Source organism: Heterodontus francisci, chromosome 6, assembly GCF_036365525.1.
Source record: "Heterodontus francisci isolate sHetFra1 chromosome 6, sHetFra1.hap1, whole genome shotgun sequence".
NCBI classification, from domain to species: Eukaryota; Metazoa; Chordata; class Chondrichthyes; order Heterodontiformes; family Heterodontidae; genus Heterodontus; species Heterodontus francisci.
This window is the reverse complement of record NC_090376.1, coordinates 11,348,640-11,373,084: the sequence shown is the minus strand read 5'-3', so window position 1 is coordinate 11,373,084 and position 24,445 is coordinate 11,348,640. Positions and strand designations below refer to the sequence as shown.

At 46.4% G+C, this 24,445-nt stretch overlaps 1 protein-coding gene across 2 annotated transcripts in view; it reads right to left on the bottom strand.

Annotated features, from left to right (window-relative positions):
- Nucleotides 1-3,443: 3,443 nt before the first annotated feature.
- Nucleotides 3,444-24,445, bottom strand: part of capn5a (calpain 5a) — a 113,736-nt gene continuing 92,734 nt past the window's right edge. For both annotated transcript variants that reach the window (XM_068033107.1, XM_068033108.1), the window contains 3 exons: nt 20,775-20,896; nt 12,162-12,298; nt 3,444-11,179 (listed from right to left, as the gene is read on the bottom strand). In XM_068033107.1, coding sequence (XP_067889208.1) covers nt 10,997-11,179; nt 12,162-12,298; nt 20,775-20,896 — 442 coding nt within the window. In that variant the 3' untranslated portion in view covers nt 3,444-10,996. The remainder of the gene's footprint in view (nt 11,180-12,161; nt 12,299-20,774; nt 20,897-24,445) is intronic.

Sequence of the window (24,445 nt, the reverse complement as noted above, 5' to 3'; positions counted from 1 at the left end):
GAGTCTAGAACCAGGGGACACAATTTCAAAATAAGGGGGAAGCCACTTAGGACAGAGATGAGGAGAAATTTCTTTACTCAGAGGGTTGTGAATCTTTGTAATTCTCTACCCCAGAGAGTGGAAGCTCAATCATTGAGTATGTTTAAAGCAGAGATTGACAGATTTCTAAATACAAATGACATAAGGGGATATGGGGAGAGTGTGGGGAAAAAGGCATTGAAGTGGATGATCAGCCATGATTGTATTGAATGGCGGAGCAAGCTCGATGGGCTACTCCTGCTCCTATATTCCTAATGGATAATTTGCATAAATATTAAATAAAATACATCTATTGAATTCATGTATCAATACAAAGAAACAAAATTAAAATAGACCTAACTCCAAATTATTGCGTTTCTTGACTTATTTTTTCTATAATTTTGTCAGTAAAGTCATTTTTGAAACAAACCTTAAGAAAAGTTGAATGAAGACAATTGTTCAGCTATTAATTCTCGTGATAAAGAAAGCTTCTAATGGCACATTCAGAAAAATTTATCGTCTCGGCAATATCAGAAACAGTAATGGTCGCAATGATAAAACCTATTCCTTGAACCAAAGGTATTATCTGTAACCATGCTATACCACTCGAACAGGTTTATTTACAGCACAATGATGTTTTTTCATGAAAATAATCATTTGAAACCCCTTAGACAGCATAATGATTAGCCTTTTATTCACACAATAAAAATGTGGCTCTTACTTTTCTTGACTTAATTATTTTCAGGCTTTTTTTTTCATGTTAAAACAATCCAACTGGAAAAGGTTAGGAGTCACAAATGAAATGTTAAAGAGCCGCATTGTGACTCCGGAGCTGCAGGTTGCAGACCCTGGCCGAGAGTAACTCACCTATTTAATTTTCCTTTCTTAGCTGTGAGAAGAGAGGTACGTACACAAGCCTCCATTCACATTCTCAGCCTTCCAACATCATGGGAGGTTTGAGGACGGGACGGCAAAGTGGGAAGTCACTGTATGAGGAATCAGGGACCTGAATCTGTGGCTCCCGTCTCAGTGACACATTGCTTTGTTACGCTAATACAGAAACTTCTGTTAAAATCCAACAATAACAAAAATCCAGTAACAACTGGATGTGTTCCAAAGCACGTCATAGAAGTGATTATTTAACAAAAGTTTAACACCGAACCACACATTAGGGCCGGTGACCAAAACTGCTTAGTCAAAGAGGTAGGTTTTAAAGAGCATTTTAAAGGAGGAAAGTGAGGTGGAGAGGCAGAGAGGGTGAGGGAGGGAATTCCAGAGCTTAGGGCCTTGGGAACTGAAGGCACAGCCGCCAGTGAGGGAGTGACTACAATCAGAGATGCTTAAGAGGCCTGAATTGGATGAGCGCAGATATCTCGGATGGTTGCGGGGCTGGAGGAGATTTCAGAGACGGGGTGGGGGGGGGTGGGGGGGGTGCGAGGCAATGGAGGGATATGAAAACAAGGATGAGGATTTTAAAATCAAGACATTGCTTGACTGGGGAGCCGATGTAGGTCAGCGAGCACAGGGGTGATGGGTGAATGGGACTTTCTTCAGTTAAGACAGGAGCAGCAGAGTTATGGATGACCTCAAGTTTGCAGAGGGTAGAATATGGGAGGCCAGTCAGAATAAGTCCAGAGTGGCTCTCTCCAACACCAAGCTTCATCGATCTGTTCAACTCAATTAGTTAGTTACTCTCAGCCATGGCTCAAAGGGTAGCACCCTCACCTTCCTTTTCCGAAGATCATGGGTTCAAGTCCCACTCCAGAGATTTGAGCCCATAATCTAGACCAACACTCCTAATGCTGTACTCAGAGAGTGCTGCACTATTGGATTTGCAGACGAGGTGTTAAATTGAAGTCCTGTCTGCTCTCTCAGGTAGGTGTACAGAACAGCAGCAGAGTTCTTTCCAGTGTCCTAGCCAATATTCATCCTTCAACCAACAGCTGAAACGGATGACTGATCATTATCACATTGATATGTTTGTGGGAGCTTGGTGTGTGCAGATTAGCTGCCACCTTTCCTACAGCAGTGACTACACTTCAAGAGTAATGAATTGGCTGTAAAGCACCTTAGGGTGTCCTGAAGTTGTGAAAGGCTTTATAGAAATGTAAGTCTTTATCTGTAGCAAATTCTCCATTCGCTGGAGTGATGGATACTGCCCTCCAGTGGGTGTCTTGTGCTTGTTTCTGTCATCACAATCTTCCTTCCAAACACATAGTGGTGGATCCTGCCTGGTTGGCAGTACCTACTGTTGCTTTGATTAGCTCCACAGGCCCAGAGGTAGGGAGATGAAAAAAAGAAACCAACACCAACTAGGTTGCAGGTGAAATTGTTGCCCAGTGACCCACCCCCCTCTCCTGGAAGTGAGCTGTGCAGGCATTGGATGAGGAAAGTTTCAGATCAGGCTTAGCTGTGATGCCTCCCCTGTTCAAATATCTGCTCGTACTTACCATCGAGAATTAAACACGAATATTGGTCATTTGGGCCCCTGGTATCCCTGGAACCTCAATACCTCCAGGGTAGGAGGGAGAGAATATTTGTTAAAAGTTATTAAGGGACTGCCTTTAAAACCAAACGGGCCAGAGGGGCCAGTTTCCACACCCCCTGCCCTCCCACAATTTAATTCAATGTCTGTGCTGAGTTAAGAGCTCAGTTCAGGCTGAGTTGGCCTCAGCACACTCGAGATGGCAGGGGGAGAGTTAGCCAGGATTCCTGGTCTTCACCAGTACCCAGTGGGTCCAGCAGTAAGTGTGTCTGTCCTGTCTGTTTCTCTCCATGTGTCTGTCTGTCTCTCTCTCTGATGTCTGTCTGTCTCTGTCTACCTGTCATCTCTGTCTGTGTGCCTTTCTGCCTGCCCGTCTCTCTCTGTCTGCCTGTCTCCAACCCCCTCGCTCTGCGCCTGTCTCCCTCCCTTTCACTCTGCCTGTCGCTCTCTCGCTGCCTGTGCCCCTCCCTCTCTGCCTCCCTCCCTGTTTCTCTTTCTGCCTATCCCTCTTTCTGCCCATCTCTATCTGCCTGTCCCCCCTCTCTTTCTGCCTGTCCTTCTCTCCCCACCTGTCACCCTGCCACCAACCCCCTCACCTGTCTCCCTGTCCCTTTCTCTCTGTCTGTCCCCTCCCTCTCTCTCCTTCCATCTGTCTGCCCTCTCTCTCTCTGCCTATCCGTCTCTTTGCCTATCCCTCCTCCCATCCCTTCCCCTCATCCCCCCCATCTCTTTCTCTCTCATTCTATCTGCCTGCCCTCCTCAATGTGTGTTAACTCTCCTCAGTTAAATACTTTTCCAAAAGCCATACGTGATGAATGGTTGATGGAATGAAGCAGGAGTCCGTACTTTTAGGGAGAATAAATTGGCAAAATGTTCACGTAGGGTCCCAGTGTAGATACGAGACCAGACACAAAATGATGAGAGTGACTCCAAACTGTATTCATATTTTATTTCTATCTTGACTGCAATCATCGTATAAAATACATGTCATTGTTATTAAAAACATCTTAATATGCTATAGTTCAGTAGAAAGTCAAGACACGATTAGGATGTAATTGGCAGACGCTAGTTCATGCACAGGGGGATGGTGCAGGCATGGCGCAGAGATGGTGCAGAGAAGCATCTATACAAGGTCTGGCAGCTCAGAGCAAAGCTAAAGCTGAAGCAGTAAATGTGCAGAAATCTCAATGAAAGGAGCCAGATTAGGCCGCGCCCTCCACGGCAGTTCAGGGATGTTCCATTACTTCCCCAATAACCTTGTGTTGAGGGCCATTTTCAGATACTGCCACCACATTAGGCTCCCATTTCAAATACGCCAACCCTTTGCAGTTGCAAGCTGGATGCCTTCCTATTGAAAGACTGAGTTCCATTGGAAATATAAAGATGCTATAGTTTTAATAGAGGCCTTTCACTTTCTCTAGGAACACTGGGATATTCCTACTTACTTTGCTCTCAGGCAACCAAAGGAGAGGGGGAAACTATTCAAAGTCTCACCTCCCAATGATTATGGGAGAACTGGGAGAATTGTATCTGCCAATAGCCACCAATGGGAGGTATGCTGGGGCCACAAGTGGTCTCCAATTTACCTGAGGCAAATCCTGTCAGGTATCACTCTTTGCCCCACGCCCCTGCGACTGTAATTCTGGCTCCATCTAATGGATTTAACAAAGTTGAATATAGTTACTTGATTTCAAATCTTTAAAAAAAAAAATCAATAGGCTTCCACTAAACAGCTAGGAACATACTTTACAACAAATAAAATCTCAACCATCTGATGGATGAGCAAGAGACTCGAATTGCCATGTCCAAACTGCATGACTGACCTATTAAAGAGGAATTAAGTGGGTAGCTGCAGTACTAACATGCTGCCACCTGGTGTCAGCATTGCCCCAAGTCCTTGTTGTTAGAAGGACATTTTGGCTGAGAATTTCTCTGGGAGTTGCACCTGCTGCACCAACGTAGCTTCGCCAGAAAATGGGAGCAGCTCCAAGGACATTCCTGACTTCTTTATTGGAGGGATGGGTGGGGTTTGTCATCCCCTCTTGTCAGTCTGCTCAAAGTCACCATCTTGTGCAGAATCCAAAAACTGGGCAGGAGGACCAGGGAGCCACAGACGGAGGTCCAAATATCAGCAACAAAAAGCAACCAAAATATCTTAATGTCACCACATAATAAAATGTACAGAAATGGGAGAAAAATGATTAGTTTATTCTGCAACTTAAGTGGTGATGACTGTAAATCTATTTTTTTAATCTTCTGTTTCAGAAAACAATTTTTTATTCTTACATGGGATGTGGACATCTCTGGCAGGGCCAGCATTTATTGCCCATCCCTAATTGCCCTTGACAACTGAGTGGCTTGCTAGGCTATTTCAGAGGGCAGTTAAGAGTCAACCACATTACTGTGGGTCTGGAGTCACATGTAGGCCAGACCAGGGAAGGACGACAGATTTATTTCCCTAAAGGACATGAGTGAACCAGATTGTTTTTTTTTAACAACAATTGATAATAGTTTCATGGCACCATTACTGAGACTAGCTTTCAATTCCAGATTTTTATTAACTGAATTTAAATTGCAGCCGTGGTTACGGTGGGATTTGAAGCCATGTTCCCAGGGCATTAGCATGGATTACTAGTCCAGTGACATCACCACTTCACCACCGCCTCCCCTTAAACTACTCTAAATCGTCAAAACAACTGGATGGAAATCTGGTCTATCCCGTCCAGTGAAGTTTAAATGCCCTTGCCTGGCATAGTCTCATCCCCTACAATGATCATCAACCACTAAGTCCCCCTCCGACTGTACCAACTTGTACCCAATCACCAGGAGGCAGTAGAGACCATCCCAGGCACAGCGCCCCCTACTGGTGGGAGGTGTTTCTACCTTTGTTTGGCCTTGACAAAAAAGGTTCAACACTACCAGAAGGGACATCGGACTAGTGTTGCCAACTCGCCAGGATTTAAAAGTAAATCTGCAGGACATTGCTGTGAGAAAACCCAGGTGCAAAATTGTTGGTGGGGGGGGGGGGGGGGGAAAGGAGGCAATAAAAAAATTGTGCTTTTTAAAAAACATTGAACACTTATAAAAGTATCAGATATGGGGGAAAAGTCTATTTGATTGACAGTCAAGAATTATCCAATCAGAAGATGAAGTATCTACTTTCCAATTGGCTGTTGGAAGGTGGGACACTGCAAGGATGGACATGTTGGGCAACCAATGGCAGGAGTGTGCAGGAAGTCATGTGATGCCATCTCCAGGAATATGTCCAGAGTTGGCAACCCCTCCCAAGAACAGGTTGGCCACTCCTTCCTGCAGATGTTTCCTGGCCAGCAGTGCTAACTTGTGGGCCTGTAGCAGGTTTCTGGTGGTTCTGGAGATTTTCTAACCATTTCCTGTCCAAGATTAGAAACTACAAGCAGGCTGTTTTTGAAATATGGTTCTCCAACTTGATACAATAAAGGGGAAGAACGAATAAGCAAGAGCTACCACCGGAAACCTGGGCAGTTGCTCATCATCTTTAAGAAAACACTTTTTCAACCGCACAACATTTTAAAACAAATTGGTCCCAAATGGCACTTGCCGTGATTGGTCAGTCAGGTGTCCAACGTAGATGGAAACCCATCACCATTCTCAACGGTTTTTCTAAAGCAAGTCACAATGAAACCCACACAGGTAGGTTCAGTTCTGCCGAAGCTGGAGTGTCTGCCCAGAATGATACATCCCACTTACTTAAGCCTTTGCTGAGAAATCGATCGAGTTGAGGTACATAAGCAAATATACATTAGTTATACACAATGTGGACAGTATTATACAGGGTACGGGAAACCACAAATGGGCACTGGAGAATTTTTCAGTTTCGCCAAGGTGAATTTTGGGTCTTCTGGCACATTACTGGGCAATAGAACGTCATTCTAACCTCATGTCACCAAGCATTTCCACTTCAGCTACAGAATGAAGCTTCATTTGCCTTATTGGCCTCCTGCAAGGGCTCCCTCTAGTGCAGGGTTACAGTATATCTATTTCTCCCACAAGTGATCAGAGTGAGAATGTATCAGCAAGCCCGAGGACGGAGAGCCCAGCCAGAAAGATAGCCCACCATACAGTTATCTCTCCACTTGGAGGGGCTGCAGCGCAGATTTACCAGAACGATACTGGGGCTTATAGGGCTATATTATGAGGGCAGGTTGCATAGGCTAGGCTTGTCTGCGATTGAGTATACAAGATCGAGGGATGATCTGATTGAGGTGTTTAAAATGTTAAAAGGAATTGATAGAGCGGGTTCAAATCAGGAAGGGTTTTGATAGAGTAAATGAGGAGAACCCGTTTCCAGCAGCAGAAGGGTCAGTTACCAGAGGACGTAGATTTACCTGATTGGTAAAAAAAAACCAGAGGCGATGTGAAGAAACTGTTTATTTAAAAAAAAACAACGCGTTGTTGTGATCTGGAACGCGCTGCCTGAAAGGGCAGTGGAAGCAGATTCAATAGTAACTTTCAAAAAGGAATTGGATAAATACTTGAAGAAAAAAAATCTGTAGGATATGGGGAAAGAGCCGGGGGTGGGGGGAGGGGATGGGGGGGGGGGGGGAGAGGCAAGAGTGGCTTTAATTGGATAGCATTACCAAAGAGCTAGCACAGGCATGATAGGCCAAAATGGTCTCATTCTCTGCTTCATCATTCTATGATTGGTTACGGAGAAACTATTTACTCTGTTGGGGATATCATTTCAAAATTTGAGCAAGGATCATGCAGGAAAAGAAATTTCACGGAGGCTAGTAGAAATGGTGGAACTCTCACTCCCAAAATGCTGTGGTTGTTGAGACTGAATTGGAGCTTTCAAGACTGACACCAGTACATTTTTGTTCAACAAGGGTTAGATAGAATACACAGCACAGAAACAGGCCATTCGGCCCAACCAGTCTATGCTGGCATTTATGCTCCACTCGAGCCTCCTCCCATCTTTCTTCATCTAACTTTATCAGCATAATCCTCTATTCCTATCTCCCTCATCTTCTTGTCTAGCTTACCCTTAAATGTATTTGTTTCAACCTCTCCTTTTAGTAGAGAGTTCCACATTCTCACCACTCTTTCGGCAAAGAGGTTTCTTCTGAATTCTCGATTGGATTTCTTGGTGACTATTTTATATTGATAGCCTGTAATATTGCTCTTCCCCACAAGAGGAAACATTTTCTCTCTATCCACTCCACCAAAAACTTCCATAATTTTAAAGACTATTAGGTCACCCCTCAGCCTTTTTTTTTTTTCCAACAATCATTTCCTGATATGTATACCCAAACATTACTGGTATCATCCTTGTAAATCTTCTCTGCACCCTCTCTAGTGCCCGTACATCCTATTATAATATGGTGACCAGAACTGCACACCAAGCTTCGATACAGGTTCAACATAACTTACCTACTTGTCAATTCTATTCCAATAGAAATAAAGTCTAGTACTTGGTTTTTTTTTTAATGACATTGTTAATCTGTGGTGCAACTTTTAGCGACTGGTGTAACTTTTAGCGACTGGTGTATTACTGTATCAGGGATATGGAGCTAAAGCGAGTAATTGGAAGTTGAGTTATAGATCAGCCATGATTGGCGAATGGTGCAGCAGGCTCAAGGGGCTGTACATAAGAACATAAGAAATAGGAGCAGGAGTAGGCCATTCGGCCCCTCAAGCCTGCCCCGCCATTCAATAAGATCATGGCTGATCTGCCCCAGACCTCAACTCTTTCGTGCCAGCTCCTCATAGCCCTCAACTCCCCGAGATTTCAAAAATCTATCTACCTCCTCTTTAAATACTTTCAGTGATCTAGCCTCCACAACTCTCTGGGGTAGAGAATTCCAGACATTCACTACCCTCCGAGAGAAGAAATTCCTTCGCATCTCTGTTTTAAATGAGTGTCCCCTTATTCTGTAACTATGTCCCCTAGTTCGAGATTCCCCCACTAGTGGAAACATCTTCTCAACATCTACCCCGGCAAGCCCCCTCAGAATCTTGTACATTTCAATAAGTACAGTCTACTCCTGTTCCTATATTCCACTAGGTATGCTCCTGAGCTGGAGATTAAGCTTCTTTGTTGGGCCCCAATCAGAGGAAGCTCTGCATTTAGTCCACATTGTACATGACTAGGAATGCTGATGTTGACAATGGAGATACGTGAAGTTAGAAGAACATTATGTTGCTCAGTCAATGGGACAGACACCAGGCTTTTGGGCCTTGTACAAAAATAGATTGGTTTACAAACTCGACGGTGCCAGAATTAAAAGACTTGGTGTAAATCACCACTATTTAGGCACTGAAAATATATGACGAAGAAATCTTGTGCACTGGTTTTAAAGCCTCTGCATCTACTGGTCCCAAAGTTCAGGGGCAGTTTTGTTATATGTTTTAAAGCTGATTTTTTAAAATTAATTTTTCCTCCTTCATTTTTTACAACTCTTACAGAAATTACCTGGCAATGATTCTGCCGTTGATAGGGGGCAACCAGGCCCTAAATGCAACTGAAGCCTGGCTCTGTCACCCAAGAAATAAAAAGACAGCAAAGCCGCTTTTTAATTGTTAGCAGCTTGACTTGTGCTGGATCAGTGTCTCACCCCCACACGCCAACCCTGTTCAAAATAGGATAATTTTTCAGCGTCTTAGCATTCCACTCGGAAGCGCTTTCCAATAATGATCGCCGTTGGCAGTCAGGATTGGGAAGCATGGCTGGGAATTGTCTCTCCCTAATGCAGGAGGCTTGAAGCGAAGTTTTGACTGACACCTCAGGCCAGGAATGCAGAGCTGAGGCCCCAAATAATCCCAGGGATGGTTTTACCGGATTATAGTTGGTAAACAATCCATTTCCTTCATTCCTGATTTTTCTGTGGGGACAGGGGAAGAGGAGCTTGTGCACAGGTTCGCAAGTTCACAAGATGCTAATTTTGAACAGTTATTCAGGAATATTCCTCCATACACACATTCATTACAAAAAAAAAAATCAATCCATCACATCAAAAGGTTGCTATGGGCATCATAAAGTCTGTCAATAAGGACATTCCTTCTTTTATAATTGGCACAAAAAAAACCTTTCATTTGTAAAAACATCTAAAAAATGTATTAAAAAGATAAACCAATATTAAGGTTTAATAGAAAATACTAAAACATTTCTTTCATAAAATGGATTTAAAATGCTATCGTGCAAATAGCAAACAACCTGCTCAAAATGCGGATCCTCAAAAAAAGGCCCGTGGGTCGCAAAATGGCTTCCCCCATGACCTTGTGGCACCAACGGACAGCAGCGCCCCCACCCCCCCCCCCCCCCAGGGGTTACTGATTTGGGATAAATAGGAGATCCAAGAGCCAAGGCTCCGACACAAAATGCATTCAGGGTTGAGAAGAGCGAGAGAGGGAAAATAGGAATGAATCAGGATTCGGTGGAATAGTCAACAGCAAGAGGAACAGAAGGAGTGTCACTGGGAAAACAATGAGACGGAACAGGAAGGAGGGCGGCAGGACTTGTTGCAGGGAAGCCTGTAGTGCGGGGTACTTAAACTCTGAAGCGAAGTTAAAAAAAAAGAGTGCGTGGTCCTCGGGCAGAGAATTAAAAACACCGTCTGGTTAATGGCTGTTATGGAATTGGAAAAGATTGTATGATTATGACTGACCAATGGAACTGGTTAAAAAGGTTCATGTTCCTTTTCCCTGGCAGCATACTCTTCACTGTACACCTAGACAATGATTGTTGTTCGGGTTAGACAACGGTTTGTGGAGTGGTCAGGATTGGAGGGGTGGGAGGAGTGAAGAGAGATAAAAGAGGACTAAGACTTTAGCTTTATCCTGACACCAAGAAATGGCGCCAAGCTGTGCACTGTCCACCAGGAGACATACTGGATAATGATTGTGGTCGGAACTGGGTTATTTTCTTTCTTCTTCCCACCATCCCCTTCTCTTCGGTGGGAGGAGGAATGGAGCGGGGTGGTGGGTGGGTGTAGTTGGGGTTGAGTCTAACTTTAGAATCCTCACTTCTTTTCTGGATGAGATTAGGTAACTCAGCACAAAGCGGAGCTCAAATCTGGCCTTTGCATCTTAGTGTCAAATCAACTGAGCCATTGAGGGAGCAGGTATCACTTTAGGAATTAGTGTCAATCTAGCAGAATAGCTCAGGCAGCACACGTTTAAGTGTTCTTCTGGGATGGGGGGGGGGGGGGTGGGGGGATGGGGTGGATGAGGTAAGGAGTGTTAAGCAAGAAGGGAAGTCATGTAGGATTTTGCAGAATGAAATCTACTGGGGTAGGTCACGTGAAAGGGTCCCAGAATCAAGGAACAAATGCGCATGTCTCCAAAAGAGGAAGTGTTCAAGAAGTATGGTGAGAAGATAGTTGGTAAGGGGACAGGCCTGGGCCCCAGGGCCTTTTCCCCTTCCTTAGATTTATCATCAGCAGACCCTGGTGGACCTGATCGAACCCCGACTCAAATGTTTCATCTTTCCGACAGCGACAAGTGTTCCAGAGCTTAGATGCCGGCCAACTCGTGGCTGCTGCTGATTTTCAGACTGATGGTCCCGGGTAGGTCATTGTCTTGGTGATTGCCCTTGTCTCTCAGGTGAAGGGTGTGATTTGGCTGGAGGTCACTGGGGTCAGCGACGACAGTCACTTGACCAAGGAACTGGTCACTAAGGACATTGTTGTTCCAGATCTGGACAAAATGAGGGACAACAAATTAAAATCCATTTCATTAATGACAGGCTGAGAATCAAAAAGCAAATTTCAAAAACCACATGGTGAGTTCCTTAAATCTTCATCATCAGCCCAAGATCACCCATGGTCATATTGAATCGTGGAGCAGGCTGAACAGGCTGGAAGGCCGACTCCTGCTCCTATTTCTGATTAAAAATTGTAAGGATAACTCTGCTGTTTGAAATAGTGACACAGGATCTTTTACACAGGGCAAATGGGGCCTCACTTGATTGTCTCATCTGAAAGACAGGACCTCTGACAGTGCGGCATCCCTTCAGTACCTGGGAGTGCCAGCCTAGATTTTTGTGCTGAAATCTCTGGAGTGGGGCTCGAACCCACAACGGACTAGCTGAGGGGCAATGGTATTACCCACTGAGCCACAGCTGACACCGTGAGAGTAAGCACAGAACCCTGGATACTTGGGCACGGGTTCTCGTAACAGTTCACCCGCTGCTCAAAAAACATGAGCCACAAATGGTATCAGCTATGCCAACCAGTTTATTGCAGGGTAAAGATGACACCAAGACTTTTTCCTGTTGTAAAGTGCATAAAGGAAGCTTATTCTCGGTTGGGCCGGGGGTGGGGGGGGGTGGGGGGGGGTGCTGGCATTTCTGCAAAGCACATGAAAGAGGAGTCTCAATTGTGATTGTGGTTCCCAGAGCTGGTTTCAGGAAGCCAGCAGGTAGAGCAGGGGCGAGTGGGACCAATTGGCTAGCTCTGTTTGAGTGCTGGCAGAGATATGGTGGGCTGAATGGCCTCCTTCTGCACTTTTACGATTGTATATGTTCTGTGCTTTCAAAATCCTGTGCCGATGCTCGCCTTGGTATCAGCAGAGCAAGACCTCGTGCACCAGATGCCCACTGCATTCTCAATGCTATGTCCTAACAAGAGGGAAGGGTAGTTACGGTTCTCACACAGTGCACGGTAACCAGTTCTCTCACCTCGATGCGGATGGGCTCTTTGGGATCCTTTCTGTAGAAGATTCCCTTGACATCGAACTCTGGATTCACCGTGTTCTTGTGGATAGGCGATTTGACTTTCTGTCTCCCACATCGGATGATGACATATGGATCAGCTCCTGCACCATGACAGAGGTTAGTGAATCATTCAACTTTACCAAACAGCCACACCACGGTGGAACGCACTGAAGCCCCGACACACTTCAACGCAAGGACATGGGCTTTTTTAGTGTCTGGTCTATTCTTATTAATAAGCATTTTAACTCACACCAAGTCCTGTTCACCCACCACCCCCTGCACTCGCTGACCTACACTGATAAGGCGACGCCTCAATTTTAAAATTCCCATCTTAGTTTTCCAATCCCCTCCATGGCCTTGCCCCTCTGCATCTCTCTAACCCCCTCCAGCCCAACAACCCTCCGAGATCTCTGCGCTGCTCCAATTCTGGCCTCTTGCGCATCCCCAATTTTAATCACTTCAGCATTGGAGGCCATATCTTCAACTGCCTACGCCCTAAGCCTGGGAATTTTCTCCCTGAACCTCTCTCTCCTCCTTTAAGATGCACTTTAAAACCTAACTCTTTGACCAAGCTTTAGGTCCACCTGTCCAAGTATCTCCTTCTGTGGTTCAGTGCCAAAAATGTTTTTATTGAGAACATTTTTCTGAGGCGCGTTGGGACATTTTGCTACTTTAAAAGGTGAAAGGTACAAAGGCAAGTACCCCCCACATGGAGAGTTGGTGACAGTGGGAGCAGCTCCAGTCAATTGCTCCCCCCACGCCTTTCCCACTAATTGGCAGGCGGAAGAACATGTGGAAATTCCTCCTCCCGTTTCCCAAGCATGCTGCGAATTTTACATCAGCTACTTCTTCCACTTCAGTGCAATAAATGGATAAATATTTGAAGGGAAAATATTTACAGGGCCACAGGGAAAGAGCAGGGGAGTAGGACTAATTGAATAGCTCCACCAAAGAGCTGGCACAGGCATGACGGGCTGAATAGCCTCCTCTGCTGTAACATTCTGATTCTAGAGCTGGTTTGAAGAAATGTTTGGCAGAACCCTTTCTGACTTTTTCACCACATTTACTCTCTCCCAGTGTATTCTGAGAGAATTCAACATGTACCTCTCTACATCTATAAAGTTCATCTCCAATATCCTTTTCTTATTGATTTGTTAACCTCCTCACATGGCTGTCAGCCGCACGCACCACTGTTTACATTTCAGCTCTCACCATCGGTTGAATTCTGTTTCTGACAGAGGCGCTGACATTACCAGGGAGTGTGTGGGGTGTCCCGGTAAAACCAGGTGAGGCCAGCAAACCCAAAGGCCCTCCTGTTACAGTTGAATAAAAAGGATGCGGACCCCCCACCAGATTGACAGCCTGGCCAGCGACTGGGAGCAGGAGACCCTTTTGGGCCTCTCCTGGCTTCCTGGCAGGTTTAGCATGATGGAGGGAACCAATGCTGACGATACAGCAGCATAGTGGTTGTGTTACTAGACTAGTAATCCAGAGGCCTGGACTAATGATCCAGAGACATGGGCCGGAATTTTACACCACCCCAACGAGCAGGATGGTGGCAAGGGGTGGGGGGGGGTGCGGGGGGGGAATGGCGTAAAATGGAGCTGGAGGCTCCGGGAAGCTTTCCCAACCCGCTCCCGCCTCCACTGCCCTTTACGTAGGGCGGGGGCCACTTAACAGCCACGTAAGGGCCTTCGCCCACCTCCACGCGGATTTTACACATGGCAAGCAGGCGTCCTGGAGCTGGGAAAAGCCACCTGGGAAAACCAGATGATCATCCCGGGGAGGCCCTGATGATCAGGCACAGGGTGCCCGATGGAGGGCCGGCCCCGCTTCCCCAACCACCCCCAGCACACCCCCCCTTCCCCCCCACCCTTGCCTTGCCAGAGCCCAAACGATTACCCCCGGTGACCTTCATGTCTTCCTCTGTGGTCGGCTAGGCTGCAGTCCCAGCAGTGGCCACCGCTCCCGGTGGCGCTGCTGGGACTAAGAGCTGCCGGCCCGCTGATTGGCCGGCAGCTCAATGAGGCGGAACTTCCTCCCTCAAGCAGGTGGAAGTCCCACCTCGGAACAATTAAAGCCTGGGGGCTCGTAAAATACAGTACGGATCCCCAGCCGAGGCGGAAGCGGGTTCGCCACCGACTTTTCAGTCAGTGGCCAGCTCCCGTCCGCCCAATGTAAAATCCCGCCCATGAGTTCAGATCCCACTGTGGCATTGGGGAATTTAAATTCAGGTAATTAAATCTGGAATTGAAAACAAAAGCTAGTAATGGTGACCACAAAACTATCAGATTGTCGTAAAAACCCATCTGCTTCACTCATGTCCTTTAGGGAAGGAAATTTGCCATCCTTGCTCAGTCTGGCTGATCTGTGACTCCAGGTCTATAGCAGCATGGTTGGCTCTTAACTGCCCTCAGATATATGGCATCAGTTGCTTTCAAGAAGGCAGCTCACCAACATATTCTCAAGGGTAATAAATGCTGACCATAACAGCCACCTGCAAGTCACATAAAACTCCCAGCCTCTCCTTTCCCTTCACACTCACCTCTCCTCTTCTCACGCACCCAAAGCCCCCTCCTCACACTCAGGTCTCAGTTTGATATTCAGATCAGGAATACACCCCTACCTCCCACCCACCTGTACCGCCCACCCCTCCGCTTTTCCTCTGTGCGAGTTTCCATGGCGATTGCTCTAAAGGGCAGGTTATAATGAGGAAACATTGGGAAGGTAGCGGCATTGACAGTGGGTGGGCGCAGTGGGAGGGAATGTCTCGCGTTATTCCTGCCCTCTCCCACTCACCCACCCCCCCCCCACCCCCCATCACTCTACCCCAGTTGAGCCAACTTTCCGCCAGGCAGGGGACAGTTAAAATGAGGCCCAGACAACCAACCAGCGAAGGAGAAAAAAAGGGCAATTCATGCCAGGCCACTTGCTCAAACACAACAAATTCCAGTGGTCGGATAACACGCCACAGAGGCCTGGCGGCAGGCTGACTTCTGATATCATTGGCTGGCAAATGATATGTGTTGTTGAGAGAGGGAAAAAAAAAAAGTGTGTAGGGGAAAAATATGTAATTTGAAAATAAACAACAGTGTCCAGTACCGTTGAGCAATAACTTGTGCCCTTCTGCAAACCAGACTAGATTAATGCAGCGATTCATTGGCTGAATATATTAACCTGGGGGAGGGGCTAGTGCTCTGAAGACACAGCTACTTCATAATTTCTAAGTGACATTGTGTATTCTTCTGCCAGTGACTCACGATGAGTGTACCGAGCTAAACAGGTCAGATGGCGGAAACTTCCCCCCAAGTTCAAGCACTAAAATGGAGAGATGGTCAATGGCCTTCAGCTTTACGGTTATCTCTGCATTCCTCCGATTCTTGCCTCTTCAGCATCCCTAATCATTCTTGTCATTGGCGGCCATGCCTTCAGCTGCCTGGGTGCTTTCCTCTCTAAACCTCTCCAGCTCTTCTCCTCCTTATTACCTAACTCTTTGACCAAACTGGTCCTAATATCTCCTTACGTAGCTCAATGTCAAATTTTGTTTCATAATCATAGGAACATCACAACATAGGAAGTAGGAGCAGGATTAGGCCATTCAGCCCCTCAAGTCTGCTCTGCCATTCAACTTGCTCATGGCAGTTCTTCTACCTCAACGCCATTTTCCCGTACTGTCCCCATATCCCTTGTTATCTTTAATCTAGAAACCTATCGATCTCTGTCTTGAACATACTCAATGACTGAGCCTCTTGTGAAGCACCTTGGGATGTTTTCAACCATCTTAAAAGGCGCTACGTAACTGCAAAGTGTCGTTACTGAGTGATCCCCGCTGAAAAATACTGGGTAAAGACCAGATTAACCAGTGCCTCCCCTCTTTCTCAGTCACTGGGTCTATAATTGACACCCTTCCATGGTCAAATGATCTCCTGACACAACTATCTGGGATCCTGCCATTCGATTGAGATATCAGAGTATTGCATCTCAACACTTCACGCTATCAATTCTGTAAAATCCTGCCTTTTTGGGAGGGGTGTGTTTTTTTTCTTAGAGGTGAATCAAAGGAGATTTGACAGAGGTGTACAGGATTATGACAGGTTTAGATAACATAGATAAAGAACATAAAAACGATAAATGCTGGAAATACTCAGCAGGTCTGGCAGCATCTGAGGAGAGAGAAGCAGAGTTAACGTTTCAGGTTAGTGACCCTTATTTCAAATTTCCAGCATCCGCAGTATTTTGCTTTTATTATAGATAAAGAAAAGCTGTTTCCATTAGCTGGTGTTACAAGGACTAGGGGACACAGATTTAAGGTTTTGGGCAAGAGATGCAGGGGGGAGGTGAAGAAGAATTTTTTTTACACAGCGAGCAGTAATGACCTGGAACTCGCTGCCCACGAGGGTGGTGGAAGCAGAGACAATGGAAGATTTCAAAAGGAAATTGGATGGGCACTTGAGAGAAATAAACTTGCAGGGCAATGGGGATAGAGCAGAGGAATGGGACTGACTGGGTTGCTCTACAGAGAACTGTTATGAACTCAATGGGCTGAATGGCCTCCTACTGTCATAATAACTCTATGACTCTAAGCCATAGACTCTACCTGCAGACTGATAAATGGATATTGATTAGAATGATCAACACATTACAGTGTAACCCCACCCTTCGAGTCCGATAAGCAATGGAATATTCCACCATAGCGATTCAGCTTTCTCACTGTCGGAAGAGGAGGTGTTGGGTGGGTGTGGGGTGAGGGGCGTGGTGAGAGCAGAGACACAAGGAAGGGAGAAATTGGAGCTCAGCACAGAGCTACAGCAGTTGTGGAATGGTTTTGCCCGAATGTGGCAACATGAATGTGGATCAATTAACCAAACAACAGAGTGGACTTTAAATAGAGATGTGAAAGAGGAGGCCCATGGTGCTGTTGATACTGCTGAGCTACCGGCCCTCTGATTGGCCTGCAGCTCTTCAAAGGCAGGATCTCTGTCTTTAGAGGACCAAGGATCCCATTTTATGAAACTTAAGGGGGACCTTTATGCTCTGCCCTGCAGCAGGTGGTTTCCTGCCACCGTCCCGCCTCCTCCAAAGTTTAATCCGAGTCAGGAAGGCCTGTGAATGACTTCCAGCTCCGCCGCCAATTGAGGCCCTGAACTGGATCATTTACCCCCAATTAGGGGCCTGTTCTCTCCACAGCCGCAATTACCCGTGAGGCGGCAGGCCCTGTCTGAACAAGGGACTCGGCATCAGGAAGTGGGCCACGCCTCTGCCCTTACTACAGAACCCCCTCCCCACCCCATTCCGTGACCCCCCCCCCCCACTCTGCCCTAAACTACCTGCGGCCCGGGTCCAGCGACGATCCTCGGCCTCCAGGACAGTCGCCGCCAGCAGCAGCCACTGCCGCCACGGTAGCGCTGCAGTGGCTGGTTTCTGATTGGCTGACAGCTCTCCAACGGCGTGACATCCAGCGATGGGACCCTAGATCCTACGGAAGGCCCGCCGCTGTCCACTTAAGTACCTGATTGGCCTGCCGAATTTAGTGCCATTCAGAAAAGAGGCACTGCGGAGATCTTGGCACCAGCTTCTCCGGATGTCAAAGCTGCCAGGATAAAATTCCCTCCTTATATTTAAAAAGGCCAGAGGATTGGTCTGGGGGCACGAAAAGGCAGAGGCGGATCTTCCCCCGTCTTTTTGTCCTGGCGCCGGGAGCTACGCCTCCAACATCAAATCCCGGCCATCGAATAGTTACAGCATAGAAGGAGGCCATTCGGCCTGTTGTGTCTGTGCCAGGTCTCTGCAAGAGCAACTCACCTAGTCCCACTCCCCCGCCTTTGCCCCGTAGCCCTGCAATTTTTTCCTCTTCAGATAATTATCCAATTCCCTTTTGAATGCCTCGATTGAATTTGCCTCCAACACACTCTCAGGCAGTGCATTCCAGATCCACTTGCTATGTAAAAAAAAAAGTTTTTCCTCAGATCATGGAGTCATTTACGGCACAGTAGGAGGTCATTCGGCCCATCGAGTCCATGCTGCCTCTCCATGGAGCTATGCTGTCAGTTCCACCCGGCTCGATCCCCATAGTCCTGCAAGTGTATTTCTCTCAGGTAGCGCTATCCACATTCCTCTTTAAGTCATTGACGTCTCCACTTCCACCACCCTAATGGGTAGTTCAGAGGGAGAGCCGCACTGCCGAGGGAGGGCGGGGTGGTCAGTGCTGTTGCTTCTTTCGCCAATCAGCTTAAATCGGTGTCCTCTGGTTCTCAATCCTTCGATCAGTGAGAACAGTTTGTCTCTATCTACTCTGTCCAGATTTTGAACACCTCTCCCAAATCTCCTCTTAATTTTCTCTTCTCTAAGGAGAACAGACCCAGTTCATCTCCAATCCATCCACATAACTGAAGTCGTTCATCCCTGGAGTCATTCCCGTGAAGCGTTTCAGCCTCCTCTCTGTGAAGCATCAAGTTTCTGCTCAAAATCAATTGTATTCACCAAATGTAAACTGTCACGAAGCAGCAGAATTGGACAGTGTCTTAAAATGTAATTTAAAAAAAAAAGTTACATTAAAAATATCCCTTGATATATTTAAGCATGGTAACCTGGTGCATTTTGATTAATACAGCTGAAAATATCACTAAAATAAGCATTTTTAATCAGTCCAGAGCACCACCTGTGAGTAACCTGATTTTTTAAACACAGTGAGTGGTTAGGATGTGGAATGCACTGCCTGAGAGCGTGGAGGAGGTAGATTCAAATGTGGCTTTCAAAAGAGAATGGGATAATCACCTGAAGGAAGAACATTCACAGGGTTATGGGGAAAGGGTGAGGGAATGGGACGACGTCATTTGTTTTTGCACAGAGCGGTCACGGACTTGAAGGGCCGAGCAGTCTTCCCTGTGCTGTAACCATTCTGAGATTTTAAATAGCAAAATAACATTATAAAACCATTTGCTAGTTACATTGGGGTACAGTAGTCAGTTCTTCAGTGAATTGCTACTTAAAAGCTTTAAACAAAAGGTGCCTACTAGTGTCTCTGCCTCATCGAAGGCCTGCAAAAGGGCAAAATTAGTGGAAACTCAACATGGGGATTAATTCGATCTTGGGAGCATGGCCACATTTCTGGACCTGGCTAGATTCCACTGCAATGTTTTTTTTAAACCAGCAAAAAAATTTGCAGAAACTGGATTTGCGCCAAATATAATTTACACTTAAAATTCCATGATCTTTCTCGCTGGTTTGGCCGCTTTCGGGCGAATTGGGTTGAAAAAAAAACAGCGCAAACGAATGAGAACTCCAGGCCTTTCACCTGTCAGTAAAATTATCCTGGGGATTATCCTCCAATGAGCCGACTTAGACACCCATTTAAATGTGAGATTGTGCTTGGTGCAACGGCACTGACCGACCGATGTGGTTTAGCTTTATTTATTATTTATTTAGAGATACAGCACTGAAACAGGCCCTTCGGCCCACCGAGTCTGTGCCGACCATCAACCACCCATTTATACTAATCCTACACTAATTCCATATTCCTACCACATCTTTGCCGAGGCGGTGAAAGGAGCAAAGCGAAAATGGTGTCGTCCCTATATTTCCCTACCACCTACCTATACTAGGAGCAATTTATAATGGCCAATTTACCTATCAACCTGCAAGTCTTTGGCATGTGGGAGGAAACCGGAGCACCCGGAGGAAACCCACGCAGACACAGGGAGAACTTGCAAACACCACACAGGCAATACCCAGAATTGAACCCGGGTCGCTGGAGCTGGGAGGCTGCGGTGCTAACCACCGCGCCACTCCAACTTGAAGCAATGTTTTCTGTTAGGGTACCATGGGGGTTTCAGCCTTCCAGGGTGCACTCTCACACCCCTTATACAATCCGCCCAGTCCTCATTCCATTGATTTCAACTGGATGGAAACTGGGCACATTCTGTAATGGATGGATGGTCTGTCTGCCAGGTTACTACTCAGGGAGCAGATGTAAACAATGCCCTCCTCTTTAACTCTCTGAGATCCCTCCAACCTCTTCCTTTCCAGGCTGAAGAAGTCTAAGCTTTTCTCCCTCCATCCCGCACCCCACCCCCCACCACCCAATATTCTTGCCTTAACCTGCTAACTTGACAATTTGTGGTAACTTGTGACACTAGCTTCAGAGGAGGGTTGCCAACCTCCAGGATTGTCCTGGGGTCTCCAGAACTTAAAGACTAATCTCCAAGCACACTGCCGGAAGCAAAACCAGGGAAAACAAATCATAAAGGGGATTTAAAAAAAAAAGTTTTTTTTAAAAAACATATTCTTTGGACGTTCATTGGTGTTGATTGGTTATAAAAATATTGGAGATGAGGCAGGGAGAGGGAACCTGTGTTTTTCTGACAGTTGAGGTTAATCCAATTAGATAAAGGGCCTGTTTGCTTTCCAATTGGCCGTGCTCCCAGAGGAGCAATGGCAGGATTGTGGGGTCACGTGATGAAACCTTCAGGAATACACGCGAACTAGAGTTGGTGACTCTGCGTTTAGGCGGGTGCGCGGTCATTGGATATTTCCGTCAGAGCCCAGCCCGGTGTGTTGAGATGATATTGCGCAGGGTACCTGTGGTGCCATCCTGCTGGGCCAATCCATTCGCAGAGACCACGTGAACTTGAGTCACCACCTTGGGGTGTCCACACAACCCAGACCAGCATGTGCGAGGGGGCTCGTTTAGAGTTAGTTCCCTGTGAAGGCCACCACAAACAAAAAACAAACACAACAAGGAGCATAGGTTTGTAAGAAAATAAAAGTAACCTACACAACGAAGGGCAGCCATCATGCTGACTACCACTTTAAGACACGCTATTATTCTAAGGCAAGTGGTCCTAATTCCAACTGCACCAGGCCACACAGGAGAATTCTCTGCCAGCTTCAGTAGATAAACAAGAACTCTACAAACCAATTAAAATTATTTTTGCTCATCAGAGCCCTCATCTTTTTTCGCAGGAAGCAAACCAGGATGTGGGTCTGGAACGTGCAAGCATACCTTGATAGTATGTTGCATTAATCTTCATCACTGTCGCTGACGAGAAGTCATTGGCGGATAGGATCAGGGAAAACCCTAAGGCTTTCTATAGGTATATCAGGAATAAAAGAATGACTAGAGTTAGATTAGGGCCAATCAAGGATAGTAGTGGGAAGTTGTGTGTGGAATCAGAAGAGGTAGGGGAAGTGTTAAATGAATATTTTGCGTCAGTATTTACAGTAGAGAAAGAAAATGTTGTTGAGAGTACTGAGATTCAGGCTACTAGGCTAGATGGGATTGAGGTTCACAAGGAGGAGGTGTTATCAATTTTGGAAAGTGTGAAAATAGATAAGTCCCCTGGGCCAGATGGGATATATCCTAGGATTCTCTGGGAAACTAGGGAGGAGATTGCAGAGCCTTTGTCCTTGATCTTTATGTCGTCATTGTCGACAGGAATAGTGCCGGAAGACTGGAGGATAGCAAATGTTGTCCCCTTGTTCAAGAAGGGGAGTAGAGACAGCCCTGGTAATTATAGACCTGTGAGCCTTACTTCGGTTGTGGGTAAAATGTTGGAAAAGGTTATAAAAGACAGGATTTATAATCATCTTGAAAAGAATAAGTTCATTAGCGATAGTCAGCACGGTTTTGTGACGGGTAGGTCGTGCCTCACAAACCTTATTGAGTTTTTCGAGAAGGTGACCAAACAGGTGGATGGGGGTAAAGCAGTGGATGTGGTGTATATGGATTTCAGTAAGGCGTTTGATAAGGTTCCCCACGGTAGGCTATTGCAGAAAATACGGAAGTATGGGGTTGAAGGTGATTTAGAGCTTTGGATCAGAAATTGGCTAGCTGAAAGAAGACAGAGGGTGGTGGTTGATGGCAAATGTTCATCCTGGAGTTTAGTTACTAGTGGTGTACCGCAAGGATCTGTTTTGGGGCCACTGCTGTTTGTCATTTTTATAAATGACCTGGAAGAGGGTGTAGAAGGGTGGGTTAGTAAATTTGCGGATGACACTAAGGTCGGTGGAGTTGTGGATAGTGCCGAAGGATGTTGTAGGGTACAGAGGGACATAGATAGGCTGCAGAGCTGGGCTGAGAGATGGCAAATGGAGTTTAATGCGGAAAAGTGTGAGGTGATTCACTTTGGAAGGAGTAACAGGAATGCAGAGTACTGGGCTAATGGGAAGATTCTTGGTAGTGTAGATGAACAGAGAGATCTTGGTGTCCAGGTGCATAAATCCCTGAAGGTTGCTACCCAGGTTAATAGGGCTGTTAAGAAGGCATATGGTGTGTTAGCTTTTATTAGTAGGGGGATCGAGTTTCGGAACCACGAGGTCATGCTGCAGCTGTACAAAACTCTGGTGAGACCGCACCTGGAGTATTGCGTGCAGTTCTGGTCACCGCATTATAGGAAGGATGTGGAAGCTATGGAAAGGATGCAGAGGAGATTTACTAGGATGTTGCCTGGTATGGAGGGAAGGTCTTACGAGGAAAGGCTGAGGGACTTGAGGTTGTTTTCGTTGGAGAGGAGGAGGAGAGGTGACTTAATAGAGACATATAAGATAATCAGAGGGTTAGATAGGGTGGATAGTGAGAGTCTTTTTCCTCGGATGGTGATGGCAAACACGAGGGGACATAGCTTTAAGTTGAGGGGTGATAGATATAGGACAGATGTGAGAGGTAGTTTCTTTACTCAGAGAGTAGTAGGGGCGTGGAACGCCCTGCCTGCAACAGTAGTAGACTCGCCAACTTTAAGGGCATTTAAGTGGTCATTGGATAGACATATGGATGAAAATGGAATAGTGTAGGTCAGATGGTTTCACAGGTCGGTGCAACATCGAGGGCCGAAGGGCCTGTACTGCGCTGTAATGTTCTAATGTAATGTTCTAATTTATCGTTTGAATCTTGCTATGGTGTTAGGTGTGAACAGATTATGTGTTCAGCAGTCCCAGGGTGCAGCTTATACAGTCTACCAAATCGGTTATTGAGTAGCAGCGGTGCTGGGAGAGATGGCTGGAGAGAAAAAGAGAGACGGGGAGAGGCGGGGAGTGAGAGGAGTAGTAGTGAAAAATAGAAAGGAGAAGCAGTCACACAGGGAGAGACTCCCATCCAGACCTCAGCAAGACGTGTGAATCATATGGGAGCTTAGTTAGGAAGCTCCAGCCTATGTGCTCTGCTGTGAGAGTGAAAAAAAGGTCAAGCAAATGAAGAATTAGAGGGAGAAATTCATAGATTGAAGGTTTTAAGCAAGAGAGATGCAGAGGGAATGTGAGGAAGAGCTTTCTTACACAGTGAGTGGTAATGACCTGGAACTCGCTCCCCGTGAGGGTGGTGGAAGCGGAGACGATCAATAACTTCAAAAGGAAACTCGATGGGCAATTGAAGGATACAGGGATCGGGCAGGGGAGTGGGACTGACTGGATTGCTCTATGGAGAGCCGACATGGACTCGATGGGCCGAATGGCCTTCTTCTATGCTGTAAACTACTCTAAATACTCCAAACATTTTCTAGATAGGTTTCCAGAGAGGTAAGAAACCAGGAAAGTAACAGTTCACTTCTCCAGGGCTTGACCATCATAGCTGGGGGTGGGACTAGGGAGGAGCATAGGAGAAGGGGCTTCCGAGGTTCACCCAACTCCCTGTCCCGGGAGAGGAATGAGAAATCAGTGTGGTTGCTCCTCCCAAGCCATGGTACAATGACCACCCCCACTGGACAGGGAGCACGGGTAGACCTCAGGCGAGAACAGGGTTGTGCTTGGCCATGACGGCTTCTCCTCCCTAACACCAAAAAGCAAACTTGTGCCATTTGGGCTTAAAGAAGAATAGCCACTCGCTAAGGTGCTGAACGAAAGGCCAACAGCCATGTTCAAAACTCAGGAAACGGCAGCAGAGAAGATAATGAGCAGATTCTTTTTTCCCTGAATGGCCAGGTTCACTTGTTGGAGGCAAAACCACATCAACACCAACGCGGCATCACACCATCACCCATGCCAGCAATGCCACCATCACCCATGCCAGCAATGCCACCACCCTATCACTTCATGCGCTTCAAGCTCATAACTACAGCAGCAAAAATAAGCAAACAATGAGCATCATGCAAGTAGGAATACATAGAATCTGCAACACAGAAACAAGCCATTTGGCCCATCCATGATCCATGCCAGTGTTTATACTCCATGCTAGCCTCCTCCCTCACTAATTACTTCTTCCCACCCTCCCCCTCTTTCTATTCCCTTCTCCTTGATGTAAGCATCAAGCATCTCCTTTA